Source organism: Polypterus senegalus, chromosome 17 (assembly GCF_016835505.1).
Source record: "Polypterus senegalus isolate Bchr_013 chromosome 17, ASM1683550v1, whole genome shotgun sequence".
In the NCBI taxonomy this organism is placed as follows: Eukaryota; Metazoa; Chordata; class Cladistia; order Polypteriformes; family Polypteridae; genus Polypterus; species Polypterus senegalus.
In genome coordinates this window covers 30,184,131-30,205,342 of record NC_053170.1, presented here as the reverse complement: position 1 = coordinate 30,205,342, position 21,212 = coordinate 30,184,131, and the positions used below count along the sequence as shown (strand labels likewise).

Genomic DNA, 21,212 nt, shown 5'->3' with positions numbered 1-21,212 from the left:
GAATTTGATTTTTTCCAGTTTCAAATGCAACAGAACATTAGTTACCTGCTAACTTAACAGAGGAGAGTTAGGATTCTTCCAGCTGAGCATGATAAGTCTACGTGCCAATAATGAAGTAAAGGCAATGACAGTTTGTTTGTCCTTCTTCAGATATGTAATAGTGGGTGATTTTCCATAATACATAAATGACCAAGTATAATAATTTTGTCCCATTTGTTTAGCAGGGTTCTCCATGTCTACTTCTGGGACTTGTATGAAAATCTGACGATGCTTTAAGTCATATTTATACAGGGATATGGAACATTCTGGTGGGTTCACTAACTTTCAAGCACCAGTGTACGTGTCTAGTATGTGGGAGGAGAACAGGAGGACCAAGAAAAAGGCCCACACGGACAAAAGGAGAACATGCAAACGACAGCAGGCAACACTCAGGGACTCTGCAGCAGCCGCTGCCTAAAAACATTTTGTGAAAGGTTAAATTGTTATTGAATTTACTTCTTTTTGAATTCATCGATCCATTTCTTTGCTCACTGATCAATCCATCCCTTCATACATGAGTTCAGCTCAGGACTGCGAACAGCTGTAGTGTATGCCAGAGGGCTCAGAGGGGCTTGGCCGCAGCTCATTCTCACTCTAGGCTACTCTGAAGTGGCCATTTGACCAAATCACACGTCTCCGGACCATGGCAGAAAACTGGAGAGATCCTCCAAACATAAGGGGAGAACACACAAAGTCCACATGTGGCACTTTCATTCCATGCCATGTAAAATGACAGAGAAGACAGCAAAATTGTATGCCATTGTTTATTTACCTCTCTACACAATAAATACAATTTCAGTATTACAGAAAAAATAAAGTGAAACCTGAATACATTTTTAATTCAAGTCATTACATTTATCCCTGATTATTTTACAAATCTGAACAATCTGGAAAAATAATAAGAATCATCATCATCATCATCATCATCATCATCATCATAATAATAAAAAATCAGCATGCATTCTCTGTGGGAACACTGCAGGGAAATTGTGTCCCTAAATCTACTTGCCAAAGTGCAATGACAAAAGCCGTAGCAATACAGTAACTAAACAGGCTCTATCACGTAAGTCCATTTTGGCTCAGATACAACCTGCAAATGATTCATTTATTTCATTTCAATACAAAACATGTTGTTCCAAAGATATCCAGTACAAAAATAATATATAAAATGTACAAAACAGTTCATTTTGCACCTGGTATAAAAAGAGTCCATTGTCTGGAAATTGCAGTGAATTTTCCACTCTGAGAGGAAAACAAATAAATCGTAGCTTTACAGTCTCTTGTTAAGAAGATGACCAGCATCAGTCGTACGTGGTCACTTTGCTTCTCTTCACTTTCACGTCTGATCAGCCAGCTTTGCTGCACTGATCAGTGACAGTAAAACACCAACTTATTTGATGACCTCCATTTTTGTTTCTTCATCAAGCGCCACTGGGCTTCACAAGTCGTGGTGAATCCACCTAATCATGCACCCTTTTCTTGTAGTTGAGTTGGCAGTAGGCCTAGGATACTTTGAGTATGGCTTCAAGATGTCTCTATTGAAATAAACAGAAACAAATTGGAGTCAAGTCAGGAAAAGAGGAAACAAGTATTAAATCCCTGCAATAAATCCACCAGCTTTAGTTAAGGAAGTGCATTCTAAAACTGCATGATGGCTGCTTTAGGATCACAGTGGTAACCATCACACATTACATCAGTGATTAGTAGATCACTAAACATCTACAGCTCCTTAGTCAGACCTGTTTAACACAGTAGATGGTATCAGGGGCTTATTAGAGCAGCAAAGGGCACCAGTCCCAGTGTTCACACGCACACCCACAGCGGTCTAGCTTAGAATTGCCAGTTGCCACACTCCCACACACACACATTGTTTTTATCACTTCAGGGACACAGAAGCCATTGTACCCATGATTAAAAACTAAGCCTAATTCTTATAAAGTATAACTTTAGGGACATAATGCTCAGACTATATAATGCATTAGTAAGACCACATCACAGTCCTGTGTGCAGTTCTGGTCACCACGCTACAAGAAAGACATAGCAGCACTTGAAGCAGTGCAGAGGACGGTGACCGAGTGCATCCCAGGACTTAAGAACGTCTCCTACTCTAAACCTGTTTAATATGTTTGGACCCTGCCAGAACCTGGATGGGGGATCATCTAGGAAAAGCTTGGGTTCCTCCTGGAAGAGGCGCTGGTGAGGCCATCAGGCCATCATCGGCAATGCACTGGCACCCTGGTAATGCCCAATACTACCAGTGTAGTCTTTGGGCCCCATTGTACTGGGATACTCTGCCACAGTATTGCTCATTATAATCTTGGTACTATGATTTTACCAAATTTTATCTTGCAGTCCTGTATGAGGAAAAACATGGATTCAGAAAATTAAAGCTATATGGGATTTGAAGTTTTCTAAACAACTGTCTCTCTTTGAATGCATGATGGTGCAAAGATTGGCATTTTAGCCGAATAACTCCACAGTTCTTGGTTTGAATGCAGGTCAGATCATTAGCTCTTAGGATTAAGCGCACAATCCTTGTATTCATGTGAGTCTTGGCGTGACTACTCCACTTTCCACACATACATGTGCAGGTTAGATTGATTTGTAGGGATAGATTGTCTTGTTACGAGTGTTCACTTGTGAGTCTACACTGTGCTTGGCTGAATCTAAATCTTTTCTTTTTTTGGCAGTGTTTCTGATTTTTGAGTCTCCAGCAAACGTTTACTTTCCTAATTACTTCAAAATTACTAGACAGATCTGACGTGACAGATTGGGTTAGGGTCTGTCTGGTCCAGACCTTAATGTCTTGGCGAGTCTTTGTACAGTTTTAGGAGCAGGAAATAGTGTTGGGACACACTGCCCTAAACTAGAAGATGAGTTCAAGGTTGTTTCTCAGATATCTAATTGGTAAAGTGCTGCTTTATGTTGAATGGTTTAAATGCATGCCACAGGTTAAAGCCCCTTCTCAGTGCTTCCTAACCTGAAGGTCCTATTATTCAGCTGGGATCTGAGCAGTGAACAGACCAGCCTGATTATTTACTGTACCATCAGCTTGGCCATCCTCTGCCATTTCCCCTTCATTGTCTTCCACATCCTCTTGTCTCTCCTCCTCTTCCTCATATTCTTCATCTTCATCTGTAGAGAGAACATTGGGTAACACTTTAGAATAGGGTCTACTCAAGTGCAGCTACAAGTGCTATGTGCAAATATAAAGACGTCAAACGAGGCTCTGTTTGGTGTTACACCAACATACAGAATATGCTTTTTTTAATTTGTGTGTTACACTACCTTAGTTTTTTTAAATATTTGGAACAGCAGGTGTAACATTCAAAAAGGTGAAAATGAAAGGATTTTCATAGAGGTTACAACAGGAAAGCTGAAAGATGGATGTCAAAGGAATACCTTTTTATTCCTTTATGTGGAAGCAATTCTGTAATCCTTTTGCAAACAGACTTTAAAAGGAACTGTGGGTTAGGTGTCTCCTGGCACAGAATGAAAGGTATACAGTACTATTAATGGGACAAAGGGAGGCTAGCAAAGTGTGCCTTAACCTTCCTTATAATTCTTTCTTTTTTTCTTAACCTGGATATGCAGTATGGAAAATTGAAATTAATACAAGCAAGGAATTGACCTATTATCTCAGAAGTCCAAAGTAAAGATTATGTGAGCAATCTAATAGGAACAAATGAAACACCAGCAAAAGCAGAAAATTATTATTTTGTAAAATCCTGGAAGACAGAGAGAATTTTGTCAGTCACACTGGTTCACTCAATGCCACTAGAGGGCAGCAAATCAGAATGTATAGATGTATACTGTAGATGTGACAACAGTGAAGGTTTACCACGCAATCAGGAATTAATTTGTTTATATGCAATAAATGTAAGTCAATATATTTATTATTCTTTACATTTGTTATGTTGGGTTTTTTCAATAGCTAGCATCTTTGTACATGTTCTGTATAAACAAAACATTACCTTCCCCAAAGTCCATGTTCCGTAAAATGGCTTCTGCATGCTCAGTGCTCAGGGCGAAGTGATCCATACTTTCAAATCCTGGTTCAATCTGTTGTACCTGTGCCTGCTTACAAGCATCTGTTATGCTGCAAGGATAACAGAATTAGACAAAGAGTTGGTGACATTAGCGAAAAGAGAAGGCAAGAGATAGAGAAGGAGAGAGTGATGGAGAGAAACTTACTTCTTAAGGAGATCCTTGGCATTCTGAAGAAAAGCAACACAGAAGGAAGAAGGAAAAAAAGGAAGGAATAGTAAGTGACAGTATGTGGTTTGGAGACAGACAGATAGATAGATAAATAGATAGATAGATAGATATAACTTTATTTGTCCCCAAGGGGAAATGTGGCTTTTAACAGAAGCTCTTTAACTAAATAAACACATAAGTAGATAGAAAAATAAATAAATAAATAAACACGCACACATACTTTGGTCTGAACACACACTGAGGAAGAAAAAAAAATTTTTGACTTGGCAGTCCGTCTCACTGAGGTGTTATGCAGGAGTACTGCTGTTGGTATAAAGGACCCCTGGTTGTGTTACTTGACACTCTTCTGCTGAATAATTTATTGAATGATAGTCCTCATTGTTAGTGTCCCAAAGAAAGGAATATTGTACAACATTGTTTCATAATGAATTCATGTATTAATTCTCTCCTTTGCTATGACCTCCAGGGGGTCCAGAGTGTGTTCTATAATTGAGCCCACCTTTTAACTTAGCTTATTGATTCGGTGGGCCTCTCTTGAAGTGATGTTACCAGCCCAGCACTGGGCATCACAGAGTTATAGAAGATGTGAAGGTTGTCACTTCTCCCATTAAAGGAACGCATATGAGAGACAGGACATCAGCTGTTGGATCACAATGAGGTGGCCACTTCTAGTACTCCTTTGTGACATTCATCAATTTACACTAGGAGGAGGGCATGTGAAGCATATGTATGTAGGAATATATGTATGTATGTATGTATGAATGTATAGGAAAATCACTCAAAGAGATTTCAAAGATGAAGAATAGTGATAAATATTACAATATATGTGGCCTGGCTGCTTTGGTGCATGATTATGCCAAGCTGTTCCTGGACACTGAAATGTTCAAATCCCTATTTTTGTCTTTTTCATTTAAGTGCCTTGAGCATGGGAAAGGCGCTATATAAATAAAATGTATTATTATTATTATTATGTAGCTTTGTAAAGGATTACATTTATAGGACCAACTTTTAAACTGTTAAAGAAAAAACAGTCACAGAAAGGAAGTTGCAAAGTGCCAGTAGGATATGCTTTCAGTTTTTCTGTTTGTTTAAGACAATATGCTAAAACTTTATCTGCCACTCTTTCTGATTAGCTTGATACGTTAAAAGATATGAGAAAGGCATCTAACCACCTTACTCATGGCATCTGCTAATAGCCTGTTGCCCTCTCTTTTGTCATTAGAACTGTTTCAATTTTTCAGCTGGTGGACTCAGGAAAGTTTTGAAAATGCAGCACAAAACTGCTGGCCCTGTTGGGTCCAAAGAGCCCGAGAGGTGTTGTAAATGAGCTGTACTCCGAACAAATCAGTTCACATCATCTCACTTAAGTGTAACTGGGTTGGGGACCTGGTGACTGTGGCAGCCACAGCACTATCAAAACTTTACTAGCCCTGTGGCACAGAGCATTACTCCTCTGACAAGCACATCTTCAGAAGGATATGCTTCTGTCATTTAAGGATAACTTAACTTCTAATTTACAAATTAATTTTTATGAATAAAGGAAAACTTTAAAGATACTGTATAACCTTACATGGTTGATTAGCTAAAGGTATTAAAAGTAACAGTTAACCTTTCTCCTCACCAGCAGGAAGCTTGCCACTCCTGGCTCATCCATAGAGTTAATGGCTTTTTCCACAAGCTTGGCGCTTCCTTCAAGCTGCTCTTTGTACTGCTGGATCAGGCCTCGCACGTAGTTGGTTTTCTCCTCCTGCTCCTCGCTAATCTTTTGCAGGAGTTCATTCTTCTTCTCCTCGAGGATGGCATAGAGGAGATCAAACTTCTCAGTAAGTCTTTGCTTCTGAAGCTGACTGTTTTCCTGAAATAGGCAATAAGTGACAATTTAGACATGGAAACGTCCCACAAGACATCTGCTTATAAATGGAGCTGCAGCATGTGGTAAGGAAGTGTCATTTTCTTTTTCTGCTATATTATTAAACATATCCATGATGATATTACAAGTGGAAGAGGTAGCCTGGGCACATACACACAATTCCTTTAACCCTAACCCTAACCCTAATCCTCACCTCTCTCTATATTAAAAAAAGAAAAAAGAAAAACTTCACAAATAGTAAAAACACATAAAAATAATTTATTTACAACCATGCCATTCATGGCTATAGATAGCTCAACTTCATTAAACAGCTCAGATGATGTGATGCAATGCCAGGGCAATTTGTAAGAATCTGTAAATATTTCTTACGTTCTTCAGTATTTAAAAATATAACAGCCTTACATAAAGCCATAGATATGTGATGGTTCCCTTTAAGAGATTTAATGTGCTGCTGATTCCAGGTGGTGCAACACCAGGGAGTGATGCCATTCACATTGTAAAAGTCCCTGTCACAATAGCATATAATGGATTGGCACTTAGGAACAGCCACTTTGAGGATGCCATGTAGTGAGGCAGCACAACCACCGTCCACCTACACATGCAGACTACAGGTGGACTAGCATTTCTGTTCCAGCCTTTGTGTTATCATGCCAATAGGTATACCACCCACCATAGTCTACAGAATACACTGACAGTTTTATTTTGTCTCTCACCCACCCACCTGCCATGACAGGCTTTTATTAGCTGCTGGTGGTTTATCATATACCCATCATGAAGGTATTTTCCTGTATAATTTTGCTTATAGATGGAAAGCACATTTCTGGAGAAGGAAGGAAGGGAAAACATAACTAGTGCCCGGCATGTCCTCTGCACCCACGTGGCATGTGCTGCCACTTGTGTATTTTATCTGGTTCAACTGTCTGTTATACAGTATATCTGCTGACTGCTGCATTAATGCCCTCCAGTGTAGATGGCTCAGCTTGCCTGTCTTCAGGACTTCCAGCTGTCTCGCTTTTAACTGGACAGTTTTCTTTTAGTAACCTAGCTGAGTATGTTAACAAATTGTTTTCATTGATACTGCCACCTGTTCGGGATTTTCTTGGCTTATTCAGTTAATCAGTGCACTACACCAATCTTCATGCCATCATTGAGCACTCTCAAATTCCCCATGCACCTGCAATACACTTCTCTTTCACTGGGCTCAGTTTTAATTTCTTCTAATACAGAACACATTTAAGCTTACAATCCTATACACATTTACCAATATAATACAGTGAAATTAAAATGTGGATGGTAGTCTGTGCTTCTGCCTTCAGAGAGGTTGGGAGCATGAGCTGACAGCGCTTTGCTGCACCCACCACACAACAAACAATCTGGACTGGGGCCCATGTGCAGCGGGTGGCACTTCAGCACCACACCACACTGTGAGATTTTTGTTACAGTGGCAGAAGTTGGAGTACCTGCTTGTAGGGCTGGATGCAGGTTAACGTCACACCCAGGACAAAGCAAATGCAGGTTAAGGGCCTTGCTCAAGGGCCCAATGGAGTAGAGTCATTTCTGGCACTTTTGGGGTTCGAGCCCAAATCTTTAGTCTTTAGTGTTGGTAAAAACACAGTATGGAATTTACATGTTCTCCCCGACTCTTTGTGGACTTTCTGTTTATTCAGTCTGCACAAGTTGGGGAGACAGAGACAATAATGTCGACTGAGGTCAGATTCTTTCCTTAAGACTTGAGTCTTAGCTAAATCAGAAACTCTAAACGAACCCTTTGATAGCGAGTGTGGTTGTGCATATGACTGTGCTCGGTCATGGACCAGCACTCCATCCAAACTTTATTTCTACTTTTTACCCCATGCTGACCATGGACCTGTATTTGTTGTCAGGGATGCCCAGGGCGACGACCCGGCTGGGATGCCATGAAGGACCGGAAGAGGGCATGTGCCCACCTGGGATCACGTGGAGGCCACCACCCTGGTTGCTTTGGGGGCCACGGGTTAAAGGCTTGGAAGCCCAACCCTGTAGGGGCCCATGGTCACTGCCAGGGGGCGCCCCGAAGCCCTTGAGAGCCCTGGACCTCAGCACTTCCGCCACACCAGAAAGTGCTGGGGGGAAGAGAAGCAGGGACACCCGGAGTGCTCCCGGGAGTACAGCCGGCACTTCCGCCACACTGGGGCGTGTCGGCGGGAGATTGCCAGGAAGCACCTGGAGCACCTCCGGGTGTGGATAAAAGGGGCCACCTCCCTTCATTCGAGGCTTGACTCGCGTGGAAGCAGGACGAAGCAGAAGAAGAAGGCATTTTGTGGCCAGGACTTTGTGGGGTTTGTGTGCACTTTAATAACTTGTATTTATTGTAAATAAACCTGTGGTGGTGGAAAAACAACATGTCTGCCTATCTGTGCCCAGGTAACGTTCACATTGTATAAAACGTTTTGTAAAATTACTGTACGAACAAAATTAAACAGACTAACTACTTGGTTAATGCACTTGCCCCACAACAGCAGAATTGGGATGAAATTATGACTCGGCCACATGGCGTGTGTAGAATGCGCACATTCTCTTCTTGTTTGCTTGCTGGTTTTTATCATGTGATGCAGGACTGACAGAATGTTGACTCTGACTTGATCTGTGCACTGCGATGTAGTGGCACGCCGTCCAATTTCAATTCCTGCCTTAATGATCAATGTTGTCATGATCAGCTCTGACTCTCCCTCTACCCGGAACTTCCACCACCATCCTCTGAAAATCTATATTGGACTATGCACTTTTGAGAATATGTAAAATAAAACAAAATATAATACAAACAAATCACATAAATACATTATAACTGGCACAATGTGGCATCTTCACCGTTCATGTCATATAAAATTGGTGAAAACAATGAGTTTGCCATGATAAAACAAAACCACAAGTCCTCAATTACTACAAACTATATATCATGAATGGAAAGATTGTTATGGCACCCATCTTCTAAAACTGCTTAATCCAATTTTGTTGGCTTCTGGAGACAGGACTTATTCCTGCAGCATTGGACGAAAAATTAACAACATGTACTCTATATATCCAGGCACTATGAAATCATGTCAGTACCTTGCGACCGAATGAGAAACAATACTAACTACTGTATGTACAGATTGTCAAAACAGAACTGGTGTTAATTCAGGCCTAGTGTAAGTTGTGTATTAAGGCACCGTCTAGTGGAGAAATATTGCTTTAACCATCATATAGCTGGACTTGCTTCAACCTTTCCACTGAAATTGTATAAAAATGGCTGAGATTGCTTCTTGTGTAATTTCTCACATTGGGCCGCCTCCAGCAGATTGCTACTGTAAAGTGTCACAAAGGTGCTTATGCAGTGAAGAGCTGTTACTAATTCTGAATACAGAGGTAATCTGAAGTTGACAAAAATAATTGTCAAAGCAACGTTCTTAAGAAGCCACGGATCCTGTACCACAAAGTATTTAAACTGCAGACAGTACTCACTGTGATAAATCTGCATGTCTCTTCCAGTTGGCTTATGATGGCCTGGACACGATCATTGCTGCTTACTAGGGTGCCAATGCTCTCCCTGAGTTCAGTCTGCAAAAGTAGGAGAGAAAGAGGAAACGATGTAGATTGAGTTAATTTTCTGTCCTCGAGGCTAGTAGTTTTTCAAAAACAACTTATGGCCGGCTATTCTGGCCACACTCTCTGAAGAGAATCCCACAACAGCTTTGAAGGTCAGAGCAATGCAGAGTGTCGCCTTTCGAAGAAGAAATCAGGTCAAACTTACAAACAAGATTGGAAAGATTCCGTAGTATATAATAAATGTCAGCCAAAGTACATCTGTTACAAGCAGCAACAGTTTAATCTTAAGGTACGCTTTTTAAGTCTGAATCCCCCTGCTTGATGGAGAGGCATCCTAATAAATAAAATATTGAACATGACACACAGCTTAACACATCATATTTCCTTCCTACTGAATGAAACGATTCACAAAGGAGTACAAAATGACATAAACAATACAAAGAAGATATAAAATGTATTTATCTTCTCGCCATAGACATTTCACCTTGAAGGGACAAATTACTGCCTGCCGTTTAAGGGAGACGTTACAGTACAGTTGCTCTGCATCTGTAGCAGAAATTAGCCCCTCTGAGAATAGCAGCACAAGGGAGGGGAGTGTGGGTGATTGTGAGGTGACAGTCCTTCTGAGGACATTTTAAACCCTGCTGAGTTAGGACTTTGCCGCTCATGCCGTCCAGCTGACAGGCCACACATGGTTTCAAGTCATTAAAGCTCTGGGAGCTGTAGATATTTTTATAACATTAACCTAATGGTCAAGATATGTTTTTTGGTCAATTTTAGTAACTGCTAAGGAAGTTGGTTGCATAGAATAATAATAATAATAATAATAACAGTGCTTGGGAGTGAATTGGCAAAGTTCTGGGTAAGAGTCCAGAAATGCAATGAAAAAATACCTACACACACCATTAAAAACATTTCTGCCATCCATTTTCATAACCAACATATTCCAATACAGAGTCAAGATGAGCATCAGTTCATCCCATGAGCCCCGGGCACATAGTAGGAACCAGCAATGGATGGGATGGCAGTTGGCCATCTCAATATCCACCTATACCTTGTTTCTCACAAGGCCCATTTTGATTCATTTATCATTTACAAAAGCTGCCGAATCAAAGTGTGGGGCATTGAGCACAAGGCAGAAACCAAGAGAGGATGAAATATCAGTCTGCCACTGTACACACTCAGTCACATGTTCAGATTGACTCTTTAGTTTACCTAACATTAAACATCCATTCACCCATCCATTACTGAACCTACTTTATCTAGAGGAGGAGCACAGGGCCAATGTCTCTTTGGGCAGCATCGGCACAGGTATTACCAACCCAAGATGGGTAACCAGTCCATAAACACTGACCAACATCAGGCCAATCAGTTTATATTTATTGTATATAGCACCCTTCAGGAATACACCATCACAAGGCACTTTATACAACAAATAAGAGAGCACAATTCAAAACATCTTTGGGATGTGGGTAGAAACTGAAGTACTAAAGAAATCGCACACAGATGTTCCCAGTCTTTGAAATGAAGCCAGGGCCAAAGCTCTAATGGATGCTGTTCCAGAAAATAAATAATAAAAAAACAGATAAAATAGCTGGCATCAGGAAAATGATGGAGGAGGGAGGAGAATTACTTCTGTTGGTGCCCACAGTTCAGTTTCTTTAAAACATTTCTATGTTTCTGTTTTGGAGTACAACAGTAGGGGCAATATCTCAGTCGAGCCCTGGATGAAACACCAGGATACACTTGCTTTGTGCCAACTCTTACCCTCACTGAGCCAATCTAGAGTTCACAGGATATGGCAGAAAGCACACAAGGATACAAAGAGAACATGCAGACTCTGAACAGAACCAAAAATGGGTCCAGGGAGTGGGGAAAACTGCAGCATAGTGTCACTAATCAACCAATAGTTTCATCATATAGTACCTTATTGAGAAAGCACCATCACAAGATTTTCCTTAAATAAATGGAAATATAGAATGCATTTTAAATAATTCCTTTAGAAAAAAATTGTTTGGCAGCCAGCAATGCAGTGAAATTTTCTATTGATGGTAGTGGCAGGCAGCAACAGTAAGTAAGAAATTGAAAAAAAACAGAGACATAGCAAGGATGAGTGCTATAGTTTGGTGCTCTGAGGGATACCTCACTATCGTATTTTCACAGGCCTGGTGCAAAAAGTCTTAGCTAAAATCAAATAATTAGATGAAATGTGACAATACACCTTGAATCATACTAAAAGGCACTCTGCTATACTACACATCAAAAAGGGGCTTACAGAACTTAGAGAGGAAAATGTCAGAAATATATTAAAGAGATGGTCTGTGTTATCAAGCTAAATTAGTAATGTAATAAAGCCAAATACAAAAAAGATGGATGAATACTTTGTATGTACAATTTTCAATAATAAATACAAGTATTGTTTTTGTTTAAGGAAGCGCAAGAACATATTTTGAAAAGTGTGGAAACAGATCTGCTCATTCTTACTTGTCTGAACTGACATAGTGTTGAATGTCTTATCCTTCAGTCGGGGCAGCACAGTAAACGGGGCGACTACCTCGTGGATTCAGCATCCCGGCTTCAAATCTTGGGCCAGTTTGTTGTCTGTGTGTAATTTACACATTCTTGCCATTCTCTGGTTCTTTTGATTTTTCCTTCCACATTTCCCAGACATGCAGGTTACGTTAACTTGCAGTTCCAAACTGGATACTGTGGGTGTGTGTATGAGTGGGCTCTGTGATGAGTGCTGATAGGCAGGTTTTGGATCCTTATGGTCCTAAATTGGATTGCAAAATTTTCACAATGTTCATTTGAATGTATTTTCAGTGGATGGGACTAAAAGCCCACTGTTGAGTATATTCCTTAGAAAATGGCAGGACTCCTTGAAACATGATCAGACACAGAAGTGGAGATTGTGGGAAAAACTAAGCAAACTTGACTAAGCCTTTGCTTTATTTATAAATGTACAAGCCTTCAAATAAACACACATCTCTAGTTATGGGTGGTTGGCTGCTGGGGGCAGCCTCAATTTCCCATATGATTAATTTTTTTCCACAGGCTGGGAGGGGTGAAGTTGTTTTTCTGTTCCAGTTAGCTGTTATTATTTTTCATTTTGAGAGTTTTATTATGTTTTTTTTTTTTCATTTTTCTCTTCTTATCGGGACTACCAGTTTGTGCTATTTCACAAGTCCTGATTATCAATAAAAATTTGATCACAAAAAAATACAGGAGTGTTACTTTCAAAATACCTATGGTATTAAAGCAGATGACTAATGCGGAAAGAACTCCCATCTATCCACACTCATTTAGTAAACGGTTCTTAAAGAGCTTGTGCCTGTCCAACAAGCATAAAATGCAAGGCAGGCACCAACAATGGACACTTCACATACACACACACACAAAATGATATGACCTGTTTAAAGGTATATAGTACAACCTGAGTTTTCAAATATTCAGTGTGCACCATGGACTTTCACTCTTTAATCTGCACAAGTAGTAAATGTATTCAATGTCATCCAGATAAACAAGTATACTGAACCCACATGTACATGAACAAATTGAATATCAAACTAAACTGAACATCAGCCATCTGAATGGATCTGTTATTACTTTGTCAATTCTGGAATGAAAGCTGTACGGTGAATTCAGGGCACAGTTTACCTACAACCCTTTATATGGGCCTCTATTTATCCCTGGGAAGAGGATCCTTTCTGTCGCACTGCAGTGTGCAAGAGCTAAATTTAAGCCCTAGTGTCTGCTGCCTTTATCAAGACAGATGAGATATTCTCTGAGTGCCTCAGGCATTCCTGAGAGCTTGCAGAAGTGTGACAAATGTCACCAGCTTACCAATGCTACATTGCTTTAGACCAATAAAACTGATTTCTTTGACGTCAGTAGTACAGAACATTATCACAAAGTGTGAGGGGTTCACTGCAAAATCTGATTTTACATTCATTTAGAATGAGGGAAAATCAGTTTCATTCAATATAGTCATCCTTTCCATGACATAGCATCATCATTTACAATAACAATTTAGCTTTGGGACAAAATGGTAGATATGAAAAAAAAAAAAAATGAACATTTGTAGAAACTGTTTATTGTGTACATTTGGAACTATCTGTGGTGGCTCACTGCTCACAATTGCTGCTTGTGTTTACAGTATTGTAATTTCCATTCAGGCACTGTCTGTGTGGAGTTAGCATGTTATTCTAGTGTATGTCTTGCTTTCCTTTGTGTACTTTGGACTTGTTCCATGATTCCAATACATGGAGATCAGATTAACGGGTGACTGCAAATTGATTGGTGTGAACGTATGTGTGTATGTGGTTGGTCTAGCACTCTCTCCAGGACTTGGGTCTGCCTTGCATTGGATGCTACTGGGATGTGTTCCAGCTCCCCATGATCTTGAACTGAAATAAGTGGGTTTAGAAAATACATATAATCATTTAGTTAGACATTTTAACTTTAATCGTACTGTCAAAATTCAATTTCAGAAATAAATCTATTGGTACAATATAGTTAGACTTCAGCACTGCTCTTCATCATTTTGTTTCTTATTCCTTAGGAATAAAATACTTTTACACCCAGAGCAGAGGGTGCATTGATGTGGAAATTAACCCCCAAACACTCTATTGATTGAACTTAATCCTTGTGATTATATTTCACAAAGTACTGTAAGTGTATTCCATCAACAATAATAACAGCACATATTCACACAATCACTCAAGTAATCTTGTATTTTCTATTCTCCAAGCACCAGATAGATAGATAGATAGATAGATAGATAGATAGACAGACAAACAGACAGACAGACAGACAGATAGATAGATAGATAGATAGACAGACAAACAGACAGACAGACAGACAGACAGACAGACAGACAGACAGATAGATAGATAGATAGATAGATAGATAGATAGATAGATAGATAGATAGATAGATAGATAGATCATTGAATAAGGCATGAGTGAAAATACTAAAGGACTGATAGATCAGTGAAATGTTTGGCAATTAAAGGAAAGCACAAATAAAAGGTCATCAAGGAGGGTAAGCATATAAACATGTCACTTACCTTTTGATTCTGGTACACATTCTCAAGGGGTGAGACCTCACAGTCTTTATGTGCTCCAAACACTTTGCACATGGAGCAGGTCGGCACTTGGCAGGTCACGCAATAAATGTTAATCCTCTCGTCCACATGCTCCTCACACATGGGCTGATCACACTTCTTCAGAGGCCTGCTGAATATGTGCACAAAGATTCCATTAGATAAAAAGTGACTATACAAAATGACAGCTTGCACACCAGATTGGAATAGCTAGTGAGTCCACAAAGAGATGGGACAACTGACATGATCTTGTACCTCAGCCACACAGAAGTGGGCTAAATCTGACCAAATGCAGTGCAAGCAAAAAAAACAATCAAAAACAGTGTGTGGCATTAAATGATAGGTATTTATTAGTTGATAAAAATCAAAACCCTTTAGTCAACACACATATTAGAACATGTTTCTTCCAGTTAAAGAACTTTTGTTGCATTTACTGCATTTACATGACTCACATATGCAGTGCATCATGGAGGAGAACATAATGAGGTTCTGACCTCACTGTCAATTAATACCTAGAAAACAGACTATAGATCTAATTATTAAGAGCTACAAACAAGGCATTAGAAGAGGGCTTGTTGCTGTATGTGGTGAATATTTCAAAGAAGACATGACTTTAAAGCTGGGACAGCTGAATGGTGAAATGTGGTAGGGAAAGATTTAAGCAACTGCCATACTGTCACTCCTCTATTTTAAAATAGTATTATCATACTACGGGGAGATTGGAATCTTCCTAGATCTGAATCCTGTGCCTTTTGTTGCCTGTGCTGAGTTTGGATGTTCCCCTCATGTCTGTGTGAGTTTTCATCCCACATCCCCAGATTTGTACATGTTAGGTTAAATGTCAGTTCCAACTTGGTCCTGTGTGAAAGAGTGTCTTCATATGAGAAAGGACTCTGGCCTTCCATGACTCTGAATTGGAGTAAGATGATTTGAGAATGGTACCTATTATTAGTATTATTATTATTATCTATCCATTCAACTATTTTCCTTGGCTTGATAATCCATTTGCGAACTGCAAGAGGTAAGTCAGTAATTATTAAATAATAATAATAATAATAATACATTTTCCATTCTCACTTATCCAGTTCAGGATCACAGAGAGTCTAAGCCTACCTAATATATTTTTTGAGGGAAAAGCAAAAATCAACCAGATAAGTAGGATATCAGTTCATCACAGAGCAAATATTATTATTATTATTATTATTATTTATTTATTTATTTATTTTTATCCATCCTTTTTCAAAGCCCTCTTAAATTAGGTTTAGAGTCATGTGAAGCATGAGGTGATGACAATGAAGATGATGATAACCTAGTGACTTCCTGAATGTGCTCTTGTTTTTGTTATTATTGTTTGTGCTTCTCCCATAAAGAAAGCCAAATTTTAACCCTGAAATTAGTTTTATCTTTCTGATATATTATCTGTTTAAATCATAATTGCCTTTAACTTACTACTAGCATGTAGACTTATCTTGCTCAACAGGAAGAATCTCAACCCATCACCTTTAAGTCAGTAGGTAACTGATGTGTTATGCTATCTGAAATTGGGAAAATCAAATTCTCATTCAGAGGATCAGATCAAAACTTTTTAAAAACCTGGCAGGATCTAATCAATAACATTTTGGAATAATCTTCTATATCAGGGAAAAGCATGCTCTTCCTTCCTTGCTGCTTTGAAGATTTGCTTTGATGGCTGGCTCTCCTCTCTTTCTTTTGGTTGGGGGTTGAATTTTGGTTTGGTTTTGTCTGATTTGATTGTGTGGAATATTATTTGCTTTTAATTAAAATTAATACAATTAATAATACAAAAAAAAATATTAGCCCTTTTCTTAGATGCTATGGTATACAATGTCTCAACTGTATGCCTCACTGTGAGGGCACACTCAAACACTGACCCCACAATCACTTACATAGGCTAGTTAAAGATGGAGAAGCATCTTTGACACACATCACTTTATATAACAATTAATTGAATACAATAAAACTGAATACACATCACAGAGAAATTGTTTATCCATCTGCCCAAGTTCACTTCAGGGTGACTCACAGAGCAAAATGGTCTAATCTGACAAAAAAAGCTAAATCTCCAAAATGACCTAAAAATAATATTAGGTTTCTCTTACTTTAGGTGCAATTGAAAGTATACAGTACATTGATTTGAATAGCTGTCAGATTACAAAAAAGGAATGTAACGTTTACTTATTAAATTGTGTATGCTTGATCTGGCACCCTTTGCAGCTGTTTTTGCATGTCATAAATATAAAAGCATAAATAGATTGTTTTTACTCAAAAATAGCCTACATACCTCTGATCTACCCTAGTACTCTCCTGCTTGTAAATGTCAATAATGTTCTCCACTAGCAGGTTTCTCTGCAGCCCATAAACTCCATGTCGGTCCAGGATGACTTCATGACGGCAGGAAGGGCAGCGAAAGCGACCTCCAGAGATGTTGGTGCCACGGGAGGTCCAGTATGGATTGGCTGCCTGACAATTTGAGACACAAAACAAAGCATTTTAAATCTCATCATTAAATCTCCATTGTAACACATAACTAGTTTTATATAATACCTTACCATTTTTTCATTATACAATTCTATCTCTATAACCTAAATAGTAATTCAGTAAAACTAAGCTTACATCATATTTGCATTTTCAAAGATGTTTTCTTTATTTATGGCCTTGTGTTATCAGAATAAATAAATTGATACAAGTGCATTTATGACTTCAAATAATGCATACATAAGGCAAGACAAATAGCAATAAAATATATACTATAAGCTAATAAGGGATTTTGTAACATATGCCAGCTTGCATTCACAGACTGACATTAAGACAAATCCACAAAGCTAAGTGCATTTCATTATAAATTTGGATTAGTAGTAATTTTGGCCAAGTTCATCTCTATAACTTTTTAATTTCTGCCCTTAAGTGCTCTCGACTTGTGCATAGATACTTCAGATATCTCAAAAAGGAGAATCAAAACACTGGCTATGCTTTAGTTATATTTCACTCTGGTCAAATGTGTTCTTTTTATATATGCATATTGACCCAAGAGATGGACTCTCCAAGATCATATACTGCGCAAAGTTGGTATAAAAATGGATGGACAGCTGAATGCACACAATGACTAAAACATTTTAGTTTAGCTCTGATTTTTTTTTTCTTTGGTGGCAAACATGCCATCTGTTAATCTTCTTAATCATTTAAATTTTTTTAAAATTCACAGAGAACTTTTAATCTGCACTAATGTTCTGGGAGTTCCATAACATAACATAACAGTAACACTTTAAGTTTAAAGCCACCATATGAACTGTGTTGGGCTGTGAGTGAACATCCTTATGGTATGGGCCTCACAGTCCATAAAGTGTGTCATATGTTTCGGCCACCATTTTAATTACGTGTGTTTTACACTGATAAAGTGAACTACTGTATGTCTAAAAAGCGCTTGGGTACAACATACTGTCAAGTGGCAAGACTTTAATTTTCCATGTTGAGTTTTGAATAATTATTTTGCGGTTGTTGGCATTTAAAAATAGGAAACAAATTTCCATATAATTCCTTCTACTCTCAATGCAACCTCAGAAAACTGTAAAGCATGATTGGTAAATAGATCTGAGACTAATTATGGAAGCCACCCTTCATAGCATAAGCTGACTCTGAGACATACATAGTGTTCCAAGCCAGAATACCTGCAATCAGAATGTAGTTAGGTCATAATAACTTTATAGATGGGCTCCTTATGCACATTTTACAAATAAATAAATCAGAATCCCAAAAATTTAATTCACTACATTTTAGCCAAAAATGTTTGATAATTAGAGTTAATCCAGTAATCCAACTTAAGTAAGTCAATTTCAAATAAGTTTTCTAAGTGCATCTACAATGTTTGAAAACTGAAACTAATTCAATAATTGTATGCTGCTGTGTTGTTTTTAATTAATGCTCTATACAAGAATATAAGAATACAGTGTAACTGAATCAGTAACTCCAGCTTTGATATAGAAATGCACAGTAGAACTGGAACATGCAGCTTCACACTGTATATATATATATATATATATATATATGTCATTTGTATGTTCTAATTCCAATTGGACTGGTGCTCTTTTTATGGTTGACTCCTGCCTCTTGCTCAGTGCTGGGAGGGGTTCTGACTCTCTGTGACCCTAAAATCTGACTAGCAGATTCAGTATTTAGATTAATAGACTAATATATCTTAGTTTAAAGTAACTTTGTTTTTCTTTTGAACTATTAGTGACAAGGCAAGAGCAAACTCTGAACAGTCTATCACATTCATTTGTATATGGCCAAGTTAAAGCCTTTGAAAAGCCTATCTGCCTTTGACTTGTGTAAAGAAACATAATCTCAAAGATTGGTTAATGGTGTCTGCTATATTCATGAATATTATTATTATTAATAATAATAATGTTGAAAACAACTTAATCCAATTCAGATTCCCAGTGAGTGAGCGCTTATCCTAGCAAGATTAGCAACAACACATGAATCAGCTCTGGACAGGATGTCAGCTCATCACAGGTCCAATAATAAGATCATCTCCAAATAAAAAAATTACAGTACCTTTAATGCTCCCAACTATATTTATTAACTTTTCAAATTTTATTTCTATCCTTCTCTGTCCTTAACATGATTCTCGATATAGTGTCTACCACAAATTATTTTTTAAAAGTACATAAATAAAAATAATCATTTTATAAATAAAAAAACAAGAAATTCGTAATTGTATAAACCCTCCCCACTTTTACCTGAAAGACATCATTTGCACACTTTCTGCAAAGGTTGTGCTGACAAGGTAAGATTACCACAGGCTTAGTAAACATCTCCAGGCATATTGGACAGATGAGTTGTTTTTCAAGATTCTCCATTGGATTGGACTCTCTAATAATATTTGACTGGTAATCCATGCCAGCTGCTCAGATCAGCTCTTTTCTTGAAGAAAAAAAGGGAAAAGAAATCAAGTTTTATATCCGATACTTCTAGTATGTTTAAGCCTTTAAGAAAGTTGTCTTTTTTTCCTTGGTAGACTCAGACTGGCTTGACGTGTTGCCGAATGAGTATGTTGATGATAAATCTGACTTTCAGTTTAGTGTTCTGCCTCTATTTATATCATTCTGTGCAGAGGTGGTGTCACACAATCCTCCTGTTGAACATTCCACTGGCTTGTTTGTGAGCTCTGTCCTTCTCCTGCTCCTCCTCCCACTTAAATGGCACAGTCACATGCAAGTGAGATGTTGTGTCTCTCCACTCCTCCTAGCTTTTGTGTCTCAATTTTATTTCCTCCCTTTGACAGGTCATTCACCCCATAAGAAAAAGGTTATAGGCAACTGAACCAAAGTCAGGCCCTTTGAGACAGCATGGCTATCAAACTCAGGTTTCTTGGTTCTTCCAGGAACACGATAAACAGCTTTGAGGGTTTATTAAAGTGTAAGTTCCAAATACATTTTAAAATGGGTGTGTTAATGTAAAAATAGCATTAACAAATACTGCCAAGTGCCCACCTGCTCCACTTCCAAACTCTATGATGCACACAAAGATTATGAGGTCTTAACACCTTCAAATACGTTCAGGGCCAAAAATTAATTGACATGTGTTTGTATGTTAGCCCACTTTAGTGCACCAATTTACTTATCCTTCAGTACCTGAGGATTTACAATGTATGCTTCACTCAATATTCTATCTATCTATCTATCTATCTATCTATCTATCTATCTATCTATCTATCTATCTATCTATCTATCTATCTATCTATCTATCTATCTTTATTCTTATAAAACACTGTTCATAAAAATACAGAATTATAAACTGAACTGGTTTACTGAATCAAAAATGAATGAATGAATGAATGAATTGAAAACAGTAATAGAAAAACACAAAATGATGTAACATGTAAATAAATATCAGCACACAGATCTATTTTAATAAACAACAATAAACTAATATACACATTTGTTTTGGATTGACTGCTCCCAAAGCTGGAATTTTCAGCAAACATCAGTTCATCACATATGAGGAAAGTTCAGTAAAATACAGATAAAGACATGTATCTGACATAAAATAAGACAGTGGCAATAGAGGAGTGAAAAGCAAAAACTTCTACTAACATGTTTTTTAACTTTTGGAATTAAATATATTGAAAGTCTTCCTGCCCTTGGCCAACTAATTGCCTTCCAGTTTATCTTACAATAAACTATGGCACATGCTAGAGTCCATTATTTGGCATAATCATATGAAGGCCTGATGTTTTGTTTTACAATACTGATGCCAAATGTTCTCAGCACCTCTAACATCTCATTTTATGGCCGAGAAGAACAGCTGGGTTAATGTAACATCAGAATGCAGTGACACAGCAGAAAATAGAAACAGAAATTAATGAATGATTAGTAACAACTGAGCATGACAAAT

At 38.2% G+C, this 21,212-nt stretch overlaps 1 protein-coding gene across 3 annotated transcripts; it reads right to left on the bottom strand.

The window, feature by feature from the left end:
• Positions 1-789: 789 nt before the first annotated feature.
• LOC120517770 (E3 ubiquitin-protein ligase TRIM63-like) lies at positions 790-20,138 on the bottom strand. Of its 3 annotated transcripts, none has more exons than XM_039740248.1 (9): positions 19,556-20,138; positions 17,098-17,276; positions 14,760-14,925; positions 9,608-9,703; positions 5,879-6,112; positions 4,234-4,256; positions 4,014-4,138; positions 3,020-3,174; positions 790-1,574 (listed from the first exon to the last, which is right to left on the bottom strand). In XM_039740248.1, the coding sequence occupies exons 1-8, from the start codon at positions 19,712-19,714 to the stop codon at positions 3,032-3,034; spliced, it is 1,125 nt and encodes a 374-aa protein (XP_039596182.1). In that variant the 5' UTR covers positions 19,715-20,138; the 3' UTR covers positions 790-1,574; positions 3,020-3,031. The 3 variants fall into 3 exon arrangements, with proteins under 3 accessions (XP_039596182.1, XP_039596181.1, XP_039596183.1); XM_039740247.1 differs by having other exon boundaries at positions 14,760-14,928; positions 19,556-20,127; XM_039740249.1 differs by having other exon boundaries at positions 3,085-3,174; positions 14,760-14,928; positions 19,556-20,103.
• Positions 20,139-21,212: the final 1,074 nt, after the last annotated feature.